At 43.0% G+C, this 23,223-nt stretch overlaps 1 protein-coding gene across 1 annotated transcript; it reads left to right on the top strand.

Annotated features, from left to right (window-relative positions):
- The first annotated feature begins 1,788 nt into the window (after positions 1-1,788).
- SPINK8 (serine peptidase inhibitor Kazal type 8 (putative)) lies at positions 1,789-22,105 on the top strand. The gene is made up of 5 exons (XM_056129849.1): positions 1,789-1,893; positions 9,527-9,573; positions 11,093-11,214; positions 13,421-13,463; positions 22,003-22,105. The coding sequence occupies exons 1-5, from the start codon at positions 1,827-1,829 to the stop codon at positions 22,012-22,014; spliced, it is 291 nt and encodes a 96-aa protein (XP_055985824.1). The 5' UTR covers positions 1,789-1,826; the 3' UTR covers positions 22,015-22,105.
- The last annotated feature ends 1,118 nt before the right edge of the window (positions 22,106-23,223 follow it).

The following is a 23,223-nucleotide window of genomic DNA, read 5'->3' as shown; positions in this document are numbered from 1 at the left end:
CCCACCTCAATTTTTTTTAATTTATTTTTTTAACTGAATCAAGTGAGATACATAGTTACTAAGTTATCCATGATTGAACTTCAGTCATAGAATGTTCCAACACCCGTCCCTTCACAGTGTACATTTCCTACCACAACGTCCCCAGTTTCCCCCTACACCCCGCACCCCCACCTTTATGGCAGGGACTTTTCTTCTCTCTCGCTCTCTCTCTCTGCAATATCCCCAATATCTCATATGTCCCCCGAGCACTGACAAGAGTAATTCGTGAGTGCAGAGCCAGGAGTAACCCCTGTGGATAGCCAGGTATGACCCCAAAAAGCAGGGGGGAAAAAAGGCTGATGTATCTTTTGGGGTTTTTTGGTTGTTTTTTGGTAAATTTTCTTTGTTTTCATTTTGGGTCACACCTGGCAATGCTCAGGGGTTACTCCTGATTCTGTACTAAGGAAGTGCTCAAGTTCATTCTCTGCCAGCAACGTGACCTCAAAAAAGACAAATATTCTTCCTCTCTGTGTACTCATTGTAATTTCTCTATCAACAAACTAGAAATTTAAAATATCCTGTCCAGCCAGTTTCTCAGAGCAGTTGTCAAAGGAAGTCACAGTAGGTAAAGTGAACTTTTAATTTACAAACCTTTCATAGGGAAAGGGTAATGTTTGTTATTTGTTTTAACTCAGGGGATATTTTGGGTGGAAATTACTTAGATATATAATTTTCATGGAAATATGTAGAAAGCATGAAGAAAATGTATAAAAAATTGTTTAATATCAATCTACTATACTATTGTTTAATATCAGTCTACTATACTATTTTCAACAATATAAGTATTCTTTTGGCAAATACTCTGTAGTTCTTGTTTCAATAATTTTTAATGACTAATTACTAACAAAAGAAGACTGGTGATATAGAAAATTAAGAATATGGGAGTGCAGGGTTTAGAGAGGGTCTCAAAGGACTGGAGCACATACTGTGCTTTTGGGAACTCCTTTTCGGTTTGATACCAGGCACTGTATGTACAAGAACAAAGCCAGGATTAACCCTTGAGCACAGAGGGTATGCCCCCACCAAAATAAATAAAGAAAGAAAGAAAGAATATCAGAGGAGTGATAGTACAGCAAAAAAGAAAAAATAAAGGGGGTATGGAGGAGGAGGAAGAAAAAATATAGAGTGAAGGGCTAGGGTGATAGCTAAAATAACTAGTGCATGTTTGACACCAAAATTAAATCCCCAGCACCGCATAGTTTCCCTGGTACCATTAGCTAGCCCTGGTGGCGTCCAACATCACTGAGAAGCCTTCTAAAAAAGACCAAAACAATATTTTAAAAAATAGTAATATGAGAGTTTACTGTTTGGTGTTTTGTCTACTCCTGTTTTTTTTTATTGTCTGCTGATTTACATGTATTTTTGAACTTTCTAGTGCCTGCCTGTTTTACCTCAGAAATAAATATAAATCTTTAAGTATTTCATTGGAAAAATTATCTGTGCTTTTTGTCTCACCTAAGAATCCTCTGCAAAGATTTTTATATTAACCCTTTTCCCAGAAAATTCTTAAATTCTATTTTTGAGGGTTTTCCCTCTCTCTCTCTCTCTCTCTCTCTCTCTCTCTCTCTCTTTCTCTCTCTCTCCCTAATGGTCTATTGTTCTGGATAAAAATAAATTTAGTAATGTGATTGCATCAGAAAATTCATTCCAAATAACCCAATGGAAAAATAAACTTGAAGCATTTATTTCCTGATCAGAGAAGTGTCTCTTGAGAATTTGTCCTTCACATGGGATTTTCTCTGCCCCCCCAGTCAAACGCTGCCTATTTCCACAGCTCCTCTGCCACTATGAAGGGGACCTTTTCCAAAGCCATCCTTGTTCTGACCATCTCTGCCTGGGCTACCTTTGCCTATGGTGAGTTACAAGTCCTTGTTCTACCTGTACTTTCTTCAGCATATCCCTGATCATTGGGAAATTAGGGTGGAGCAGTGGGGCCATTAATTTTATTTAATCTGAATTTCCCAGGGTATAGATATAGAATGCAAGCTCAGAATGAAAGGATTCACATACCCAATGTCATTGATCTTAAAGTTTTGACTCAAATCTAAACATTTCCAAGTTCATGTCCATTGACCTTTTCACAATATCTGGTTTTCATAAGGTCCAAGAGCGGGGGGAGAGAGAGATAGAGAAAGAGGGAGAGGAAGAAAGAGAGAGAGAGAGAGAGAGAGAGAGAGAGAGAGAGAGAGAGAGAGAGAGAGAAAGGATCTGCCACAGAGGCGAGCAGGGAAGAGATGGGGGATAGGAAACTGGGACCACCGGTGATGGGAAATCTACTCTGGTGAAGGGACGGGTGTTTGAACATTATATGACTGAAACCCAATCATGACCAACTTTGTAACTGCATATATCACTGTGATTCAATTTAAAATATATATATAATTATATATATATATATATGCATATGGTTTACCATCCAGGACATTAAAACCTTAGAAAATTTCATTCCCAGAGTATATTTATCTACACTTCTCAGACCTGGAATTAATTTCAGTAGACTCTGTGGAAGCTAACTTTTGTACCATTATGATTCACAGCTTGTTTTGGAATAAGCAGGGAGTTAACTCCAGGGAACCCCTGAGGGCTTAAGTACATTCTTTTCCACTTGGACTGTGAAATTTCCTCAATGGCTTTCAATCTATTATTTTCATTGGTGCTCCCTCACTAAAACATATTTTTCAAGCTTCTTAAAATTTAAGAAATTCTGTAACAAATTGAAAATTCATGCTTCTTCTATCTTTTTTTGTGGGGAGGGTTTGGGGTCCACATCCTACAGTAATCAGGGGGCCATTTTTGACTTTGTGTTCAGGAGTGACCCCTGGTGTGCCTGGGGAATGACCAGGGTCAGAGGGATGCAAGGCAAGCACCTTAACCCTTGAACTCTCCTATCTTACAGGGGGAAAAAATACTTTCCCTCCCCTATTAAAGAAAAAAATATGAGTTCCTTCTTCTCACAGCATTCCTGACACCAAATGTGTGAGTCCTCTTTTCTCCGGTGTTTTGTGGACATCAACTGAATATCCTACAATTTTATTCAAATATGACACTAACTACCCAGCAGATCCATAGCTAAGGGGACAGTCCTGCAAGAGTGCCCCTAACTTCAGATGCCAATAACAAGTCAGAACTTGCAGTACTTCTGACTGGTCAAGAATCAGGGATTCCCATAACTCTTACCTTGGGTTTGGCAGTTTACTAGTATGGGGACTAGAGTGATAGTACAGCAGATAGGGCATTTGCCTTGCACACAGCTGACCTGGGTTTAATCCTTATGTTTTGTTTTGTTGTTTGTGTTTTTTTTATCTTTTTAGGTCATACCTGGTGATGCTCAAGGGTTACTCCTGGCTCTGTACTCAGGAATTACTCCTGGCATGTTTCGGGGACCATATGGGATCCTGGGAATCAAACCTGGGTCAGCTACATGCAAAGCAAATACCCTCCCTGCTGTACTATCACTCCAGCCCCCTCAATCCCTTATGGTCCTCCAAGTACTGCCAGGAGTAATTCCTGAGTGCAAAGTCAGGAGTAACTTCTGAGCATCGCCAGGTGTGATCCAAATAGGAATACAAAAAATTGCTAGAATGCCTCACAGAACTCAGGAAAATGCCTACCTACTAACAGGTTAGTAAAACAGGCAGAAGTCAAGAATAACCAAACAGCGACTGGAGTACAGTGGGTAAGGTTGCCCTGCATGCAGATGACCCAAGTTCGATCTCTAGCACCCGAAGTGGTCCCCTGGGTGCTACCAGGAGGTATCTCTGAACAAAGAGCACAGCTGAGTGTGGCCCAAAAACAGGAAAACAAACAAGAATAGCCAAATGGGGGAGGGAGGGGAAAATAGCCAAAAGGAAGAGATAAACAGGACAAGATATGTGGGAAGGGGTCCAGGATTCACCACCCTCCCCCTATATCAATGTGTTCACCAACTTGGAGATTCTCCAAACTTTCTTTGTTTATAGAATTTTTATGACGGTTTCATCCTGAAGGCACAATGATTAAATCATCAAGTCAATAGTGGTTGTTCAATCTCCAACTCTATCCCTTCTCAAAGGTTAGGTGGTCAGGTCGAAAGTTCCAGCCTCCGTATCATATGACTGGTTTCTTTGGCAGCAGCCTCTGTCCTCCAGGAGCCTTCTCATCTGCACAAACTCAGGTGTATGATTGAAAGGGGGTTATTAAGAATAAGAAATACACTCCTCTCACCCCTACAATTCAGGAAATTACAATAGCTTCCGGAGTTCTATGCCAAAAACTGAGGAAAGAAGCCAAACCTTTTCTGGGAGTGACCGGGAAGGCATATCTGGCAGTGCTCAGGACTTAACTCCGAGCTCTGTGCTCAGTGGTTATTCCTGGTGGAGTTCTGAGGATGGACCCTGGTTCGACCAAGTCCCCTATCTGACTCCCCTTTTTTTGGCTTTTGGGCCACACCTGGAAGTTCTCTGTGCTTACTCCTGGCTCTGCACTCAGGGGTCACTCTGGAGTGCTCAGGGAACTATATGGGATACTGGGGATTGAAGCCAGGTCCCTGCAAGGTTAGTGCCCTAACCATTGTACTATCTCTCTGGTCCCCATTCTATTTAGTTATTATACCTCCCCAAACTTAATCCTCTCCTAAGTACTCTAGATCTATTTCTACATGTCATTTTTTATTAATCCTCTTTTCTACTGTTACTGAGAACACTATTCAATATATCACCTTCCTGGAAGACCACTGTGTGATTTGTGTGCTGAATCTTGGCTCCTCCCTCTTCTGCCTCCCTCAATCCCTTACTTCTGAAGGGAGGTCTGAGGCCCCACCTAGTACTGCACTTAGGGGCTGTGCCTGGCTCTGTGCTCAGGAGTAACTAGTGTTGCTCAGGGGAACTACCTGTGGTGCTGGGGATTTGAACCAGAGTAGGAGTGATACCAGACAAGAGCCTTACTCCCTGTACGTCTCTGCAGCCCTTTGTCTTAAAATTCATTCCGTTCTTGTTCACCTAATTTTGTGAATTATATCTTCCCTCACCTGTGTTTCTCTCTTGTGTTCCTAAATCCAGTCTCCATTTTCAGTTGATAAAGTACTTCATACAGCATGCAAATCCATGCCCCTACTCAGAACAGTGATTCTCGATTGTCATCAAAGTTGAAAACATATTCTTCCACTAATCCCTTTGCCTCCAGCTATAATTCCTCTAACCCACAATCCATACTGCTATGAGCTTTCTTCTTTAATAACCATTTCTGCAACCAGAAAAAAAATGCATCATTAGGGGCCCGTGAGATAGTACAGCAGGGAGGGCATTTACCTTGCATGCAACTAACCCAGGCTTGATGCCAGTACTTACCTGTCACAAAGTAGACCTCATTTCAATCCCTGGCACCACATATGGTCTTCCAAGCAGATAGTAGCAACTCTTGAGTACAGATCTGAGAATAGCCGCTAAACACTGCTGGGAATGGCCCCAAACAAAAAATAAGCAAATAAACGTTTTTGAGACCAAGGAGACCACTCAATGGACTGGAGCATGTGCATTGTATGAGGGAGGCCCAGACTCAATCCCTGTCACCACATATTCCCCAAGCACAAGCCCCTGAGTACTGAGCCAAGGAGCACCTCTGAGCACCACTGTATATCACAAAATACAACCAAAAAATATATATTGAAAAAATTAATTTTTTAGGGGTCACATGGGCTGGAGCGATAGCACAGCGGGTAGGGAGTTTGCCTTGCACGTGGCCGGCCCAGCTGACCTGGGTTCGATTCCTCCACCCCTCTCAGAGAGCTGGCAAACTACCGAGAGTATCTTGCCCACATGGCAAAGCCTGGAAAGCTACCCATGACGTATTCGACATGGCCGACCCGAGTTCAATTCCTCCGCCCCTGTCGGAGAGCCCGGCAAGCTACCGAGAGTATTCGATATGCCAGGCACAGTAACAACAAAGTCTCCAATGGAGACGTTACTGGGCCCGCTCGAGCAAAACACAAAATAAATCAATTAAAATGAAAACAAAGTCTTTTGTATACCAGAAAGATAGTATGCAGTTAAGGTGCTTACCTTGTATCCCCCCAGTTTGAATCCCCAGCACTGTGTATGGTTTGTCATCCCTAGCACTGCTGGAGAACACTTGAGCATACAGCCAGGAGAAGCCCCTGTGGAATGCCATGTGAGGCTCAAAAATAGGAAAGCAGGAAGGGAGGGAAGGAGGGAGGAAAGGAGGGAGGGAGGGAGGAAGGAAGGAAGGAAGGAAGGAAGGAAGGAAGGAAGGAAGGAAGGAAGGAAGGAAGGGAGGGAGGGAGGAAGGATGGATTCAGTTCTTAATTCCCCACATAGTCCCCTGAGCACTGCCAAGAATAAGCCCCAAGCGCCACAGGGAGTGCCATTTCCCCGTACCCCCCCCCCCGCCCACCCTGAAAAAAATTTCCAGGCTTTAAAAAATAAAAACAGGGCTGGAGCAATAGCACAGCGGGTAGGGCGTTTGCCTTGCACGCGACCGACCCGGATTTGATTCTCAGCATCCCATATGGTCCCCTGAGCACTGCCAGGAGTGGCTCCTGAGTGCAGAGCCAGGAGTAACCCCTGTGCATCGCCAGGTGTGACCCAAAAAAGCAAAAATTAAAAAAATAAAATAAAATAAAAATAAAAAGTAAAAACAAAAAAATATGAGTTGCTAATAGACTCAACCTTTAAAAAATAAGGACTTAGAAATAATAATAACAACAACAGCAACAACAACAACGACCTTTCAGGAAATTCCTCAGGTTGAAAGCAAGTGACAGTAGATAGCAGCACTTCAAGTCCACATGAAGTAATAGGGTATGTTAAATGCGATTATGTAATTATAAAAGATAGAATGAGTCAATTTAATTTTCTTTAAACTCTTGTATAAGATTATTTGTATAATTGCATTGTTGCATTGTTGAACCTATAACATATATGTGAAATATATTTGACAATAACAGCACAAAGGAAGTAAGTGGAAGCAGTTATATTAATGTAAGGAAATAACACCAGATGCTAACTTAAATCTACAAGAACAAATGAAGAAAACTAAAAATAGTAAATCAAAGGTGAATATAACAAATTCTGTAAATGTGTACTTGCTATTTTTTCTTCTCTAATTATAAAAAATTATATTAACATCAAATTATATTAAATATTATTACACAAATACAATGTTGAGTTTGTAACATACAAATATAGTATGCATAAAAAACCATAGTATAAGAGGATAGAAGGAAGAATAAAGTGATAAGGGCTGGGGCAATAGCACAGCGGGTAGGGCATTTGCCTCACATGTGGCCGCCCCAGGTTCAATTCCTCCGTCCCTCTTGGGGAGCCCGGCAAGCTACGGAGAGTATCCCGCCCATACAGCAGAGCCTGGCAAACTACCCATGGCATATTTGATATGCCAAAAACAGTAACAACAAGTCTCACAATGGAGACGTTACTGGTGCCTACTTGAGTAAATCAATGAACAATGGGAGGACAGTGCTACAGTGCATTTTGTGATATACAGTGGTGCTCAGAGGCTGCTTCTTGGCTCAGTACTCAGGGGCTTGTGCTAGAGGAACTATGTGGTGACAGGGATTGAGTCTGGGCCCAGGTTTGATCCCCAGCATCCCATATGGTCCCCCAAGAACCCCCAGGAATAATTCTAGAGTGCAGAGACAGGAGTAACCCCTGAGCATCGCTGGGTGTGACCCAAAAACAAAAACAAAAAAATCTTCAGACATTTCACGAAAAAGATCACTCAAGGAATTGTAAGAAAATATTCAGGGGCTGGAGCAATAGCACAGTGGGTAGGGTGTTTGCCTTGCACGCAGCCGACCCAGGTTCGATTCCCAGCATCCCATATGGTCCCCCAAGCACCGCCAGGAGTAATTCCTGAGTGCATGAGCCAGGAGTAACCCCTATGCATCGCCGGGTGTGACCCAAAAAGCAAAAAAAAAAAAATATATATTCACAGTGTTGAATGCACTAATATTCAGAGATCAGTAAAGGAAGAACAGGGAAGCAGAAAAAACATGAGACAAACAACATAAAAAGTAAAATGGCAGAGCCAGAGAGATAATTCAGCAGAGTGCAATTCATGAGACTCAGTTTCAATTCCCAGTACCTAATGTTCCCTCAGCACCACTGAATGTATTCCCAAAACTAATAAAGGGTAGTAATGGCGGCATTAATCTGAGTGTATCAATAAAAACACTGGTAATAAATTTCACAATTCACTTAAAAGGTAGAAATGGTCAGAATGGATTTAAAAAGAAGATCCAACTTTATGTTGAAATAAGAAGTAACCACTAATACATAAAGAATTCCTCTCTGGGGTGATGATAATGTTCTAAATGTCACTGATTGTGGGGTTGGTCTAACAACTCTGTGAATGTACTGCTATGCCAGTTATATCTTATACATAAGAGAGATATGGTACCACATTATACATATTCCATATTATAATAATAGTATCCAAAATAATAATATTGTCAGATAATTATATACGTGAATAAATTATAATTTAAAAATTGCTTTAGATCCAGAGTATATAGGCCTTAATGAAACCCAGTATCTTTTTAAGGTACCGCAATATAACTCTTTCATGGTAATTGTAACTTTGAGTGTGTTGTCTAAAAAGCACTGAGAAAGGTTGAAGAAGTTGTTAATTACCTATGAAAAGGAAAGGGTAGAATTAAGATCTCTACTTAATGAGAGGAGGAAGGGCAAAAGTTTGCTGACTCTTCATTCCTTCAGGGCAGTGTTTCCCAACCTTTTTCTGGCTGTAACCCCTTATGACCTTGTTTCCTTCTTCTGCATCTCCATTCCCACCAGTTGGTCTCCTACTCCAGTTCCATCATCCCAATTTATAAGATTTTCACCTCTGGCCGCCTCGGAATATCCTAAGCCCTGGTTAAGATATTCTGCTTTAGGGGTCAGAGATGTACAGGGGCCACAGCACTTGTCTTGCATGCAGCCAACTTGGATTGAATCCTCAGCACCCGTATACTCATACTCATACCCATACTCAGCACCTTGAGTTCCACCAGGAATGACCCCTGAACACAGACCCAGGAGTAAGTCCTAAGCACTGCCAGGTGTGGGAATGGAGGGCGGGAGAGAGGGAGAGAGAAAGAGAGGGAAGGAAGAGGGAGTGAGTGAGTGAGTGAGGGAGGGAGGGAGAGAGGGAGGGAGGAAGAGAGGGAGGAAGGAAGGAAGGAAGGAAGGAAGGAAGGAAGGAAGGAAGGAAGGAAGGAAGGAAGGAAGGAAGGAAGGAAATTCTGCTTTATAAGACAGCATGACTCAAAAAGGAATCCTTTGATTATGAGGTTTGGTGCTTCCTGTATACCAGAGTCTCTCTCATTTTGCCTTTTAAGAATCCTTGAGTGTGTGCGTGTGTGTGTGTGTGTGTGTGTGTGGTACCGGAGATTGAACCCAGATTCTTACACATTCAAATGTTCTACTACTGAGCTATATTCCTTGTCTGCTCTAGCACGTAAGCTTTTGTTTTCCAGATTTCCTTGATCCTGTGACCTCCAATGTGTCTTATGAAGACACAAAGGTGAGCTCTGCTTCCCTGGTGCCCAAGAACAGAAATGGGGGAAAAAATTATTTTTCCTTAGAGCCCTGGCTCTTTCTTCTGGGAGGTAGGGGTCAAAAGGGACTAGCATAGGGGCTGGAGAGATAGCACAGCGGGTAGGGCGTTTGCCTTGCACATGGCCAACCCAGGTTCGATTCCCAGCATCCCATTTGGTCCCCTGAGCACCGCCAGGAGTAACTCCTGAGTACAGAGCCAGGAGTAACCCCTGTGCATTGCCGGGTGTGACCCAAAAAGCCAAAAAAAAGGGGGGGGGACTAGCATAAACAATAAACACTGAGTCATCACCACACACAGCACAATTATGTTCTTGAGCCCACTTCCCTTGCAATCAATTTATGAAACCCTCTCAGGGTAGAGAAGGCAAGTGTTTTGTATCTTTAACTAAGTGAGTAAGGTGTGACTCTAATTCATTTCTTTCCTGTGCTGTAGTGGACACACTTTCAACCAAGATACGCCAAAACGTATATCTGACTTCTCTCACCTCAAGCCCAACAATGCATTCTCTCTGTTTCAGTTTCTACATCTGATCTCTGCTAAGTTTGAGCCCACTGCTGTCTAAAGCAGCATGTAGAAATCACTCTGCAATGTCCATAGGCATCTTCAGGGACTGGAACAATAGTACAAATAGTCACATTTTCTTTGCATGCAGCTGACCTGGGTTCAAACCCCAGAATTCCATATGGTCCCCCAGTACTGCCAGGAATGATTCCTGAGTGCACAACCAGGAGTAATTCCTGTGCATTGCTGGGTGTGACCCAAAAGGCAAAAAAAAGTGACATCTTCCTCCCTGTTACCTAACAATCACATTTTGCATTTGGTTGGACAGGGATATTGATGCTGTACAGGGACTTTGCTGCTAATAAGAAATGTGTAGCAGGGCTGGAACGATAGCACAGCAGGAAAGGCGTTTGCCTTGCAAGCGGCTGACCTGGGTTCGATTCCCAGCATCCCACATGGTCCCCCGAGCACTTCCAGGAGTAATTCCTGAGTGCAAACTCAGGTGTAACCCCTGAGCATCGCCAACCTCCCACCCAAAAAAAAGAAAAAAAAGAAATGTGTAGCTCATACTGGGTTGTCCACCGGTTATATGTTTTATCATATTCAGTATCACATCATATATATATTGTGATGACAGGGTCAAACACTTGAGACTTTCAAAGCTTGTTTACCTAATGCCCAGTCTAAATGCTCTTATTCTACCTTCCTCCAATATCAGTGATGATAGTGAGAGGACCTAAAGTGTCTGAGATCTCTAAAGCATCTAAAGCATCAATGGGGCCAGAGTGACAGCACAAGGGGTAGGGCATTTGCCCTGCATACAGCCAATTCGGGTTTCATCCCTGGAACCCCATACAGTTCCTGAGTACACCAAGAGTGATCCCTGAGCACAGAGTCAGGAACAAGCGCTAAGCACAGCTGGGTCTGGTCCAAACAAAAAAAATTAAAAATAAAAAAGTAGTCATCTCTGTCTTTCCTGCAGGTCAAGTGCACCCAGAATATTAATACATGCTGGTTTATCTCCTTCATCAAGCCAAGTGAACTTGTATGTGGCAGTGACCGGGTTACCTACAATAGTGACTGCCACTTGTGCTCCAAAGTTCTGTAAGTCTTGGTTTTATTCTTTTTCTCAATTAGTAAACTAAAGAAAGTTGAGGGGCTGGAGCGATAGCACAGTGGGTAGGGCGGTTGCCTTGTGCGCAGTCGACCCGGGTTCGATCCTTAGCATCCCATATGGTCTCCCGAGTACCGCCAGGAGTAATTCCTGAGTGCTGAGCCAGGAGTAACCCCTGAGCATTGCCGGGTATGACCCAAAAAGCAAAAAATAAAAAATAAAATAAAATAAAAATTAAAAGTATCATTAAAAAAAGCTGAGACGGATTTCCTTAGAACACTTCCTCCTTAATTGAATAGTTTTTTTTTTTCTTTTTGGGTCTCACCCAGCGATGCACAGTGGTTACTCCTGGCTCTGCACTCAGGAATTACTCCTGGTGGTGCTCAGGGGACCATATGGGATGCTGGGAATCAAACCCGGGTCAGCCGCGTTGCAAGGCAAACGCCCTACCCGCTGTGCTATCGCTCCATCTCCAGTCCCTGAATAGTTGTTCTTTCCAGAGATTCCCTTATTTGCTGTCCCATTCTTTCATTCCTTCCTACACTCCTAAAAGCAATCCTGCCCAGAAACAGAAAACTGCTGAGGGAGGGAGCTAAACCTGGATGAGAACCCAGTGGACAAGCAGCCATCGCCTTCAGACTATTTGGTGATAGAAGAGAGTTATCCTTGGATTTGATCCCCGAGCACTGCATAAGGTCCCCCAACACTGGCAGGAGTAATCCCTGAGCACAGAGCCAGGAATAAATTCTGAGTGGCACTGGGTGTGGCCCAAAACCAACTACAAAAATAAAAAAGAGAGAATTTTCCTTGAGGCTCCTTCGGCCTGTTCAGGTCAAAGACCTAAAGAGGAGAAGGGAGCTGGGGAATCTCCTCAGCAGTTGGTTTATTGATACTCAACTAGAGATCATTTTCCAAAACACACTATGCTTTTTGTTTGTTTTGTTTTTGATGGTGCTGGAGGTCAGATCCAGGGCTCTGATCATCACTCAGGCAATGCAAGTACTCTGCTGAGCAAGTACTCCCCCACCCACCCCACGCCCAACAACATGTTTTAGCACTTGTATTTGAGTTCATCATATATTAGCAGCTATGGGTGACACCCATGTGAAATGCCCAGATCTCTGACCCAAGAGGAATAGAGATTAACAAAGTTCTTCATCAAAGAAACTGCCTTAGAGAGGCTGGAGCAATAGCACAGCGGGTAGGGCATTTGCCTTGCACGCGGCCGACCCGGGTTCGATTCCCAGCATCCCATATGGGCCCCTGAGTACCGCCGGGAGTGATTCCTGAGTACATGAGCCAGGAGTAACCCCTGTGCATCACCGGGTGTGACCCAAAAAGCCAAAAAAAAAAAAAGAAACTGCCTTAGAGGTGTTGGAAAGACATTACAGTGGATCAGGCACTTGCCTTGTACGTGCCTAATTTGACCATATGTAAATCCAGGCATCACAGAGTGATCCCTGAGCACAGAGCCAGGTGTAAGCCTGAGCACAGCTGGGTGTCCCCTCTCCCCCGCCCCCAAAAAAAATTGCCTTATAGAGGTAAAGCATATTCCATAACATACGCATTCTCCATTAAGGAGAACCATAGCCTTGGATGAATAAGATTTTAAGATGAAGATCAATATCTTGAGAGGAAAAACAAAAAACTTAGAATAAATAAAAGTTGTCTATCTCCCTTTCCTCTTTCTGATTTCTCTTCAAGAGAAGAAATAACCATCTTCATCATGATAAGAAATGATGGCTAGAAAGGATTGGGTTTTCTTGCATTCCTGGTAGCTACCAAAACTTAACAAGAGTGATGATGTAAACCACTCTCAAGTCAGCCTCTATCGCTGATTCAGATAATGGCCAACAGAATCTGGGAGACTCGGCACATCATAGACTCAGAGAAGGCTGGAAATCACAGACATCTGAGGGATGACTGCCAAAGAACTGTTTGTAAGGACCACCCCCACTGGTGCCTGGGGCCCCCAGGCCACCAATGCTCTGCCTAGCAGTGTTGGGGCTTAGCTTGGGAGCTGAAGGGAAATGCACTCCCTAACCCCTATTTAAAAACATTTGCTAAATAAGAAATCACCGTTTGCACAATGTTTCCTTCTCAAATTTAGTAAGGGATTATCAAGTGCAATTTAGTCATAATCTAGAATATACTATAGAGGAAAAAATAATTATTTCAAAATAAAATTCCTTGCAGATTTGAAGGGCTTAACATAACGAAGCTGCATGATGGACCATGTGTAAGTAAAATCACTCTTATTTTTCATTTTCAGTAGTAAACTAACTATAGTTAAGACCTCAATATTGTGGGCCAGAGAAATAGTACAGTGGGTCAGACACTTGCCTTGCATGCAGTGACCCAGGTTCAATCCCTGGCATTCCATGTAGTCTCCTAAACACTGCCAGGAGTGATTCCTGAGTACAAAGCTAGGAGTAAGCCCTGAGCAATGTGGGCTGTGTCCCTCCCTTGCCCCCCCAAAAAGAGCTCATTATTGTTTTGAAAATATTTCTTATTTTTTGAGGCCGGAGAGATAGCACAGCGGGTAGGGCGTTTGCTTTGCGTGCGGCCGACCCGGGTTCGATTCCCAGCATCCCTTATGGTCCTCTGAGCACCGCCAGGAGTAACTCCTGAGTGCAAAGCCAGGAGTAACCCCTGTGCATCGCTGGGTGTGACCCAAAAAAAAAACAAAAAAAAGAAAATATTTGTTATTTTTAAGATGTATTAATGGCTTTAAATTGTTTTTCGAAGGTTTTTGTTGTTGTTGTTGTTTTGTTTTTTTGCTTTTTGGGTCACACCCGGTGTTGCACAGGGGTTACTCCTGGCGCATGCACTCAAGAATTACTCCTGGCGGTGCTCGGGGGACCATATGGGATGCTGGAAATCGAACCCGGATCAGCCACGTGCAAGGCAAAGGCCCTACCCACTGTGCTATCGTTCCAGACCCAATGGCTTTAAATTTTTTTTAAAAAATTTAAATACACATAAAATTATAGACAATGTATAATAACCTTTATATGCCTATTATTTAATAAAGATTTAACAAGGTACAAAGTATCTGACACATTTCCTACCTCTATCCTTTTATTTCTTCTTTTTCTTTGCTGAAGTCTATTAACAAAGTCTCATATCATATCACCTCACTCCTACATACTTCAGAGTGCATCTCTAAGTGCAGACATTTCCTTAAATAGTCAAATTACTATTAGCACAGCGGGTAGGGCGTTTGCCTTGCACGCGGCCAACATGGCCGACCCGAGTTCGATTCCTCCGCCCCTCTCGGAGAGCCCGGCCAGCTACCGAGAGGATCTCGCCCGCACGGCAGAGCCTGGCAAGCTCCCCGTGATGTATTCGATATGCCAAACACAGTAACAACAAAGTCTCCAATGGAGACGTTACTGGGCCCGCTCGAGCAAATCGATGATCAACGGGAGGGCCTTTACTTTACTTAGTCAAATTACTGTTATTTTACCCAATTAGATAGCACAGCAGGTAGAGCGTTTGCCTTGCACACAGCCGACCCAGGCGACCTGGGTTCGATTCCTCTGCCCCTCTCAGAGAGCAAGCTACTGAGAGTATCCCGCCTGTATGGCAGAGCCTGGCAAGCTACCCATGGTGTATTCAATATGCCAAAAACAGTAACAACAAGTCTCACAATGGAGACATTACTGGGTCCGCTCAAGCAAATTGATGAACAACAAGAGGACAGTGCTACAGTGCTACAGTTCCTGTTATCCTCTTATATATAAATATATATATACTATATATATAAATATATATATACTATATATATATATATATACACATACATACTGCATGCTCATTCTGTACTACCAACTCTACAAACATATCTTCAGGGGGACAATGCATTTTGGTATGATAATTTGGGAGTAAATAAGATCTATTTTACTCTTTCTCTTTCTAATTTCTGGCATTTTGAAAAATGATACTAATTAGAACATGAAAGGTTATTCTTTCTGTGCCCGCCTCCCCCCTCCCCCTTCATGCTGGTGTTGTCACGACCAGGGATCACATACACTTGGCTATGCTGCTCACAAGTTTGGTTGCAGTGCTGACCAAGGGTCACACACTAAGTTGCAGTGCTTGTACATGTGCTCATAAGGGCCACACTCCTTTAGTTAGCTTGCCAGGGGTCACTGTAATGCCTATACTCATGCCCACCCAGGGTCACACTCCTAGCTGCTATGCTCACATATCTTTAGTTGCCATGCTGGCCAGGAGTCTTGTACACATCTGGTTGTGGTGTTCCAGAAGCTGCACTCTGTTGCAGTATCAGGATTCACAGTAAACAGAGACACTAATTACATACTTGTTGCATCTGGGTGGTACTAGGTATCAAACTCAGAGCAAGTCAGGAACTTTTGTCACTGAGCAGTCTCCCAGGCCCATTAAAGGTTATCTTTGTATTGACTGGACCAGGCTTTTCTTAGTCCCATAAAGATTATTATGTCTTTGACTTTAAGGTCTTTCCGTTGATTCCAGGAATTGAACCCAGGGTCTAATATATGCACAGCATATGTTTTGCCATTGAGCTATATCACCATTCATGACTTTAAGGTTGTGAGGTCAAAGAAAAAAACTAATACTGTGGAAATCATTATAGTATTAAGAGGCATGGAAGTGGGTCTGAGACAAATTATCTTGAAATAAAAATTCAAGAGAGTAAAACGTGAGATAGTGAAAAAAGGGAAAAGGGTTAGAAGCAATGAGTAGAAAAGCAATTTTTAAAGTGGGAGGGCACTAGGTAACTTTGATGGTAGGTGCAGAGTTTCATACACATACAGGAAGGAATCTATAGTACTAGGATGTTAGAGTGTGGTAAATCAGTGATAAATCAATAAATTTTTATTTTAAAAATTATGTAATTCTGTATTAATTTTAGGGCAACATTTTCTTTTTTTATAATTTATTTATTTATTGAATCACTGTGGGAAAAGTTACAAAGCTTTCAGGTTTAGGTCTCAGTCATGCAAATATCAAACACCTTTCTCTTTACCAATACTTATTTTTTACCACGAAGAACCCCAATAAAATCCCACCCCCCACCCCTCCCAATGCCTGCGAGGCAGATGAATTCTAGTTGATACTCTATCTGCTTTGGTTAGATTCATTGTTTCAATAAAAGATGCACCACTATTATTTAGAGTTTACCCTCTCCCCCCAAATCAGACATGCTGAGAAAGCATTGTGAAGTGATTCGCTTTCTATAGCTGGGTTCAAGAATTAAATGTTGGTTTTGGATTTCCGCTATTTTGGAAGTATTTCTACTGAGAGTCAGATAATTAAGAGATTGGTTTCTATGCTCTGGAGTCGTGGCCATGCTGGAGAGCCGCTCGTGGGGGGCAACTGGCGGCCTCGGTAGGGCGTGAAGGACGGACTGGAACGCCCCCCCTTCCCATGAGGTTTTTGTCGCCCCCACACCCCCGGCTCACACCTGCTCTCCACAAGGCACCCATGTGGTCGCCAACTTCTTTCCAGAGAGGAGAGGGAGAATGGGGCAACACCCTTTCCCCTCCAGGCAGACTTGATGGCCTGGATTAACGCATAGTCCGTTCACTTTTCTGCTCCAAGCTGCTGGGTTCTGCATTAAGTCCTTGTGCTTCTGGGGCCGTGGCCGTGCTGGAGAGCCGCTCGTGGGGGACAACTGGTGACCTCGGTAGGGCGTGAAGGACGAACCGGAACGCCCCCCTTCCCATGAGGTTTTTGTCGCCCCCGCACCCCTGGCTCATACCTGCTGTCCACAAGGCTCCCATGTGGCCGCCATCTTTCTTTCCAGAGGGAGGAGGGCGGAAGGGAGCAACATCCTTTCCCCTCCAGGCAGACATGATGGCCTGGATTAACGCATAGTCTGTTCACTTTTCTGCTCCAAGCTGCTGGGTTCTGCATTAAGTCTTTGTGCTTCTGGGGCCGTGGCCGTGCTGGAGAGCCGCTCGTGGGAGGCAACTGGTGACCTCGGTAGGGTGTGAAGGACGGACTGGAACGCCCCCCTTCCCATGAGGTTTTTGTCGCCCCCGCACCCCCCACTCACAACTGCTCTCCACAAGGCGCCCATGTGGCCGCAATCTTCTTTCCAGAGAGGAGAGGGCGAATGGGGCAACACCCTTTCCCCTCCAGGCAGACATGATGGCCTGAATTAACACATAGTCCGTTCACTTTTCTGCTCCAAGCTGCTGGGTTCTGCATTAAGTCCTTGTGCTTCTGGGGCCGTGGCCGTGCTGGAAAGCTGCTCGTGGGGGGCAACTGGTGACCTCGGTAGGGCGTGAAGGACGGACCGGAATGCCCCCCTTCCCATGAGGTTTTTGTCGAAGGGCAACATTTTCTAACATAATCTCAACAACAAATTTGCAAGGCTCACTTGATTTGTATTCTATTATAAATATTACTCATTTGGGGAAGGTCTATAACAAAATTGCCCTCTAGTCTCACTATATAGAAATCATAAGGATGTTTTGTCTGTTCTTTTGGAGCCACAGTCAGTTGTGCAAAAGAGCTACTCCCAGCAGAGTGCTTACAGGCCATTCCTGACAATATTCAGGGAACCTTGTAGTGCCAGATCAAACTTGGGCCTCCTGCATGCAAAGCATTTTAGGCACTTTCATGACTCGGGCCAACTTGTAAAGAGCTTGCATGTGAGCTCTATTTCTGTCTGAGTACTTTCCCTTCTCTTTTCTATCTGCTGCAATTATTGCTATGATGACTTGAACTGACACACTTGTAGTGCTGTATACACTTCATTGAGCCAGAGTCACCTTTTTGGGCACGAGGAATCACAGCAGTGCTGACAATCTCATTTGATAATGTGGGCGGTGCCAGGGATCAAATTTGTGACCTAAAACAGAGTGGAGGCACTCTGCCACTGGGTACAGCCCCTAGTCGCTGTCAGATTATTTTTGACCTGAGCTCATTCATAGGAAATCCTGCTAAATCCCCTCCAATTATAGCTGGATAATGGCCCTCATCAAGTAGGCCTTCAGTCTAATGTCTCTTTCAACCTTGTAACTTAAAAGAGAGGAAGTGAAACTGGATACCATAGAATGGTGTCTGAGGCCATCTGCTGGCAGAACTTTCTTTTGGATTGTGGAACACCAGTCTTGTTCTATTCAGAACCAACTCATTGATTGAGGCCTACCCACATTATTGAAGATAAAGGTAAAAGGTAAAGGCCCTCCCGTTGATCATCGATTTGCTCGAGCGGGCCCAGTAACGTCTCCATTGGAGACTTTGTTGTTACTGTGTCTGGCATATCGAATACTCTCGGTAGCTTGCCGGGCTCTCCAAGAGGGGCGGAGGAATCGAACTCGGGTCGGCCATGTTGGCCGCTTGTAAGGCGAACGCCCTACCGCTGTGCTATCGCTCCAGCGATAATTGAAGATAATCTGTTTTAATCAAAGTCCACTAATTTTAATGTGAATGTTATACCATCACAGAAATATGCAGAATAATTTTGGATCAAATATCTGGGAACTGAGGTCCCATCAAGATGTTGTATAAAATTGATTATCAAAAACAAAAGTTGATTATCAAAGGGTAGAGGTGTATGGGGCTGGAGAGGTAGCACAGCGGGTAGGGCATTTGCCTTGCACGCAGCCAACATGGCCGACACAGGTTCGATTCCCAGCATCCCATATGATCCCCCAAGCACCACCAGGAGTGATTCCTGAGTGCACGAGCCAGGAGTAACCCCTGAGCATTACCAGGTGTGACCCAAAAAGAAAAAAAAAGGGTAGAGGTGTAACTCCTGGACTCAGTATCCCCCTACCCAAACACCACTTGTTGTGACCTTAAAGGCTACTGAGCACCACTGTGCCAGAATACCCCCGGGCCTGAATACCATCAGGTGTGGCCTCTGCAATAGTTGTTTTTAATTAATCATCACAGAGTCTGTCCCTGAATCACTATTTGAAAAACATTTGCCCTCTAATGCAAAATACCTGTATAAGGGCCACTATAGATGAATAAACAATAAACTTTTTTGCTTTTTTTTCTGTCTACTTTTTGTTTGATAGATGGCACCTTAGTCTACTAAAGACCCAGAAAAAGGAAGATATTAAAATCATTGATATTAAAGTAGCCCAAATCACAAACTATTCACACTACTTAGGGGGTCCTGAAATTTAGCTGTATACATGATCAGTCTACAGAACCAAAAATATATCTCTGTAGCACACACCAAACTGGAAAATAAAATTTTAAATAATATATCATTTAATTCAAAACAGAAAAAAAACTATAAGATACATGGCAATTATCTCAAATAAGAATTTAAAAGAATTAAGACAGGGGCCAGAGAGATAGTACAGGAGGTACATGTATATATATATATATATATATATATATATATATATGTATAATATCTTGAGATAAAAAGAATAATCACTTGTGATAGTAGCAAAGATCAGAATGCTGCCTAATGCTCATGCTGGTGATAACTACAGATCTGTTCCCTCATCATCTGTAAATTATTCATCATTTGCAAATTATTCATAACAAGGGCTAGAGCGATAGCACAGTGGTAGGGCATTTGCCTTGCACGCAGCCAACATGGCCAACCCGAGTTCAATTCCTCCGCCCCTCTTGGAGAGCCCGGCAAGCTACCGAGAGTATCTCGTCCGCATGGCAGAGCCTGGCAAGCTCCCCGTGACGTATTTGATATGCCAAACACAGTAACAACAAAATCATAACAAGCATACAAAATAATTTAGGACATGCTATTGGGGCGGGTTTGGGTGGTGGTTAGGAGAATTATAAAAAATGGTGGTGGGGAGAGTGCAATGATGGTGGGATTGGTGATGGATTAGTGAATGTAATAAATCACCATGAACAACTATAGAGGCCAATTACTACAGAACATCACGGATCACGGTCCTCCCGTTGTTCATCGATTTGCTCGAGCGGGCCCAGTAACTGTCTCCATTTTGAGACTTGTTGTTACTGTGTTTGGCATATCGAATACATCACAGGTAGCTTGCCAGGCTCTGCCGTGCGGGCGAGATACTCTCGGTAGCTTGCCGGGCCCTCCGAGAGGGGCGGAGGAATCGAACTCGGGTCGGCCATGTTGGCCTCTTATAAGGCAAACGCCCTACCACTGTGCTATCGCTCCAGCCCATGAACAACTATATAAAAATAAAAATTCACTGTATCACTGTCATCCCATTATTCATCGATTTGCTCAAGTGGGCACCAGTAATATCTGCATTAGTAACATCTGCATTCGTCCTAGCCCTGAGATTTTAGCAGCCTCTCCTTACTCATCCTTCCCAACAGTGCCGCACTGAAGGCTCTTTCAGGGTCAGTGGGGAAAAATTAAATTAAATTAAATTTTAAAAAACTTTTTGTAAAGTGATATACACTTAGTGTTGTATAGTTATTCACAGAGGCAGATGGCAGGCTGGTGCCAGTGTAGGTGAAACCTGTCAAGAAACTAACACAGGGAATGGAGAGATATTGCAGTGGGTAGGGCACTTGCCTTGTACATGGACGAGCCGGAATCAATCACTACCAGGAATAATCCCTCAATACAGATCTAGAAGTAAGTCATGAACACTGCTAGGTGAGACCTAAAAAAAAAAAAAGAAGAAAGAAAGAAACCAGTAGATGTATTCCTGAAACTCCAAGCAACTTTCCAAATAAATCAGATGTACACTTAACAATACAGGTATATTTCAAACATTACATTGAGAGAAAAAGCAAGGTTCATTCTAATACTATAGCAAATCAATTAAAAATAACGAACTAAAGATTTTGCACAAACACACATGAAAAGAGTCATGCTAAGTTTAGTAAAATGACTAGCTACGGTGTAAGGAAAAAAATGAATGAATGAATAGTGGCTTCCTCCCTAGAGTCTTTCACCAAAGCAGAATAGAAACTCCATTTTTTATAAGATCACAAAGAAAGTTTTTTGTTTTAAATGTCGGGGGCGGGGGGCAAAAACGGGGCAAAGAAATGGTACAGTTGCTTGCCTTATATGTGACCGACCTAGGTTTGATTCCCAGCACTTCATCTGGTCCTCTGAGCACCACCAGGAGTGATCTCTGAGCACAGAGGAAACTCCAGACTAACTTGGCCTAGTTGGGTACTCAGGTCTGATGATACAGCACTGTCTGGGCAGTGCTGGGAGCCAGGAGAGTTAAGCCTGGTGGAGCTCAGGGGATCAAATGTGGAATCTCACACATGCAAAGATTATACCCCACCCTTTGACCTATCTCCCCAGTCCCAGGTTCTGTCCTTAACTCCTCTCCTCTCCTGTACTCCTCACAGACTCCACCATGTGGGAGGTATTGCTATTAGCTACATGCGTTGTTCAATGATTCAGAGGTCTAGAGAGGAATGTGATTTTCCCAATGCCACAATGCTGGGAACTGACAGGACTGACTCTTGAACCTAGCTAGTCAGTCCCCAGACACTGGTCTTTAACTTCCTGTGCTTCCTAAAGACCCAGCTATGCCTCTGACCAGCCTCTGCTTCGCTGTCTCTACTCACAACCTTTTTGCCTAGTGAAAATTCCCATTAATTTTCCCAGGATTCACATAGGCTTCGACATCCTTAGCTCTCCTCTTTTCTGCTCACTTCCATTGTTGTTGTTGTTTTTTTCTCTCCAATGAAATTGGAATTTCTCTTGCCTGTCTTAATACAGAATAATTATTTAACATTCATCTAAATAAACTATGGATATAGTTACAAATGTGGTAGTTATCTCTTAATTTCCCCAAGTTTGATTTATTTATCTATTTACTTATTTATTTATACTTCTCTTACAGGAAGTTGCCTAAACTCACCATGAGAATTATAGAACTTGCTGAATCCCCAGATGATCAATTTGGCTCTTTAAGTATAGTCCACTTAGAGGTGAATGCTAAAGAAAATCAACAATTGTGATCAAACTCATTGATTTGCTTTTTAATAAATGACTCTCAGCAGAAAATCTGGCTGGCAAACATTTCTCTTGGTTAATACAAATCTTTTACAAATATTAGTGGTACTATGTTCTCTTACTCAAACTACATGACTTGGACACTAGATTAGTTCACTCTTTTTTTTTCTTCTTTTTTGTGGGGGGATTTGGGGGGATTGGTGCCATACCCAGTAGTGCTCAGGACTTACTTCTGGATCTGCATTCAGGGATCATTCCTGGGCATTGAATCCAGGTCAACTGTGTGCAAGGCAAGTGACCTACTTGCTGTAATATTGCTCTGACAACAAGTCTATATTCTCTTTTTGTGAATTGCCACTAAAGACTCTTCCATTAGTTTAGTGGTTAACTAGTTAAGCATTCCTTAACTATATGAACAAGTATTTAAATGAAATGCAAATATTTGAGGAATGTCCAGTCTTTAGATGACCAGACTTTGCTCAAGTACTCTGGTCAGTGGTCAGGCATACACTTCACAAGTCTGCCCTCCAGTCAACTTCTTGCTCCTCAGGCCATTAATATCAGCTCGATGCTTTCCCTGGCATCTAAGTTTTGAGTTGATGTTTGGTTATTTTATTTACTAGACAATTTTGTTTTTTGGTTAGGTTTAGTTTTGGAGTCACACCCACCAATACTCAGGAGACTCTGTGCTCTGTGCTCAGGGATCACTCCTGTAGACAGTAGCCTTTGACCACTGAGCACTGCTGGAGAGCCCCATGCTATAAAAATTTAAGTTTGGAACAAGTATTTAAATGAAAAGAAAGTATGTGAGGAATGTCCAGTCTTTAGATGACCAGACTTTGCAAAGAGACTCTGATCAATGGTCAGGTATATACTTCACAAATCTGCCCTCCAATGAACTTCTTCTCCTCAGACCATCAATACCAGCTTGATGCCTTCCCTGGCATCTAAGTTTTGTGTGGTGAGACTTAAATGAGTCAGCGTTTGTGAGTAATTAGAAACTTATTATGATGATGTATTATTCCAAGTATTGTGCTTACTGATCTTCCTTTGAATAAAACTCTGAATCTCCTTTATGATATTGTTGAAATTTCTCAAATCAGATTAT

This window comes from Sorex fumeus, unplaced genomic scaffold (assembly GCF_029834395.1).
Source record: "Sorex fumeus unplaced genomic scaffold, SorFum_2.1 ptg000072l, whole genome shotgun sequence".
Taxonomy (NCBI): domain Eukaryota; kingdom Metazoa; phylum Chordata; class Mammalia; order Eulipotyphla; family Soricidae; genus Sorex; species Sorex fumeus.
This window is presented reverse-complemented; position numbering and strand designations above follow the sequence as displayed.

Coding starts and splice junctions, on each gene's coding strand:
- SPINK8 (XM_056129849.1), top strand. CDS start 1,827: ATGAAGGGGACCTTTTCCAAAGCCATCCTTGTTCTGACCATCTCTGCC. Junction 1,894..9,526: donor CTGGGCTACCTTTGCCTATG/GTGAGTTACAAG, acceptor TTTGTTTTCCAG/ATTTCCTTGATCCTGTGACC. Junction 11,215..13,420: donor CACTTGTGCTCCAAAGTTCT/GTAAGTCTTGGT, acceptor AATTCCTTGCAG/ATTTGAAGGGCTTAACATAA.